Genomic DNA, 2,555 nt, shown 5'->3' with positions numbered 1-2,555 from the left:
TATTCATACAAATTTGAATGACATTATTTACTCCACTATATATCTTGTATATTTTACCTTATTCTCTATATGTACATTAGCCCCGGCATCCAAAAGAAGTCTTGCAATGTCAAGATGATCTCTGAATATATGTTTGGCTTTTAACAGCTTGTGAAGTGGAGTCTCTTGCCACTGTAACACATTGGAAACAAAGAGAGTGACTCAATAAATGACAGTCATATGATCATATTAATCAACATTCAAAGGAAATCCACTCTTATTCTTAATTTTTAAACATTAATAATATGAAATAATAATACAATTAAACTGAATGAGTTGGTAGGAATACAAACAAAAGTAATTTTTTTCTGCTTGATTCTCTCTCGCCCGGTTCATCACTATTAAAGATGTAACCTCGGGAGAAGTATTTTTTTTTTTTTTAATCAGTAATTACTTTAATTTTTTTAATTGCTTGTATCATAAAAATAAAAATAATTGCAATATTTTTTGTATGAATATATTTCATATGAACTGAAATAAAAGTGATTTAACATCAACATTCAATGACTATAAATCAATATAATTAATATACAAATAATGTAAAATAGTAATTAAAGCAATCATATTTGGTGGTGTATGCAGGTCATTAGGTCCTTTGTGGAATGTTCCTACCAGCGATGTATACTTCAGTAGGGTGGGGTATACTGGTCATAAGGCATTATTGGAGTGACGTTCTAGTAGACAATATTACATTGTCACTTGTTTTCTGTCATGTAATTATGTTGTGTGGATGGCCCACTGGCAATATGAAAGAAATTAAATTGAATTGAATTAAATTGAATCTAGCAGAAATCATCAGAGAGCAGTGGCAGTGCCAGGGTAGGTAGGGTGTGTAGAAAAAAAGAAGTTTGGATGGACAAGTAAATAAATTTATGTGAAGTCTCATAGTCATATCCTTGGACACTCAGTGAGGAGTAGGGGTTCATCTGGAGACTGGGAGGGCCCCCGTCAAGGTTTACTGGGATGGAAGGTTGGATCAGAAATAATAATAATGATAAATAATAATAATAATAATAATAATAATAATAATAATGATAATAATAATAATAATATTAAATAATAATAATAATAATAGTCTCATAGTCATATCCCAGGCCACTTAGTGAGGAGTAGGGGTTCGTCTGGAGACTGGGGGGACCCCCGTCAAGGTTTACTGAAATGGAAAGTTGGATCAGAAATAATAATAATAATAATAAATAATAATAATAATAACAATAATAATGATAATAATAATAATATTAAATAATAATAATAATATTAAATAATAGTCATATATATTTTTTAACCATGGAAAATTAAAAATGGAACAGTAAAATTTAAATACAAAATATTAATGCTGTTCTTCACTAATTCCATGGACACAACATGGAGAACAATACGTCAAGGTTTACTGAGATGGAAGGTTGGATCAGAAATAATAATAATAATAATAATAATAATAATAATAATAATAATAATAATAACAATAATAATGACAATAATAATAATATTAAATAATACAGTAATAATAATAATATAAAATAACAAAATTTCAGTTAAGAAAAATCTAATTTTTGTATAATGTTATAAAGATTTATAAATATAATACGAAATTGCTAGTTTAACTGAATTTAGACATTCCTAAGAATGAAAAAAATGTAAAATAAGACTGAAATTTGATTTCTTGCGTTCCACACAAAAAATAAATGCGGATGAATTTTTCATGTTTGATAGGTCGTGAGGTAGGCGCTGAAAACATTAGCCTATCCTCCAACGCTGCTAAGCTAGGCCTAGCCTTACCTCGATTTAGTTCTGTTATCACAAATAAAAACGGCCGACATGATAGTTTCCGTTGCTAGTATTGACACTTGTTAAATATAATATTTCATAGGAATTATTTCAAATTTGTTAAAAAACTTATTCTGACTGAGATTTTGACACTTAAACAAACATCTCAGCCTAATCGAACGACCGCATTGTGCGAGATGCGAAGTACAAAAACTAATCTCATTAGAGAGGGCGCACTTTATTGACTGTATAAAGTATATATAAAAGCGAGAGTATTCCATTGGATGCGATCTACAACCTCTGTTTGCCTAGTTAACGATGAATTCGTCGAGAAAATGGTAATATTTTATGATAAATTACGGAAGCTTAAAGTACGGAAGCTTAAAGTGACCTTCCGCGTTTCCGAGTTTCCAAGATAATTATCATGGAAACATGGAATAAACACTTATTAAGACGTATTTCCGAGATAATTTATCTCGGAAAGACGGATTTCCGTGATAATTTATCTTGGAAAGACGGAATTCCAAGATAATTTATCTTGGAAAGACGGAATTCCAAGATAATGTATCTTGGAAACACGTCTTTCCAAGATAATTTATCTTGGAATTCCGTCTTTCCAGTATAATTTATCTTGGAAAGACGGAATTCCAAGATAACGTGTCTTGGAAAAGACGGAAGTCCAAGATAAATTATCTTGGAAAGACGTCTTTCCAAGATATGTTATCTTGGAAAGACGGAATTCCAAGATA

General features: G+C 30.1%; 1 protein-coding gene across 1 annotated transcript in view; it reads right to left on the bottom strand.

Annotated features, from left to right (window-relative positions):
* Positions 1-2,555, bottom strand: part of LOC117109066 (ankyrin repeat and KH domain-containing protein mask-1-like) — a 32,310-nt gene that overhangs the window by 19,685 nt on the left and 10,070 nt on the right. The window contains exon 5 of the mRNA XM_033251301.1: positions 58-171. Within this exon, the coding sequence (XP_033107192.1) occupies positions 58-171 (114 nt within the window). The remainder of the gene's footprint in view (positions 1-57; positions 172-2,555) is intronic.

This window comes from Anneissia japonica, unplaced genomic scaffold (genome assembly GCF_011630105.1).
Source record: "Anneissia japonica isolate Jap-2015-1 unplaced genomic scaffold, ASM1163010v1 scaffold12406_len387984_cov155, whole genome shotgun sequence".
In the NCBI taxonomy this organism is placed as follows: Eukaryota; Metazoa; Echinodermata; class Crinoidea; order Comatulida; family Comatulidae; genus Anneissia; species Anneissia japonica.
The sequence above is the reverse complement of the archived record's forward strand: the minus strand, read 5'-3'. Positions and strand labels throughout refer to the sequence as shown.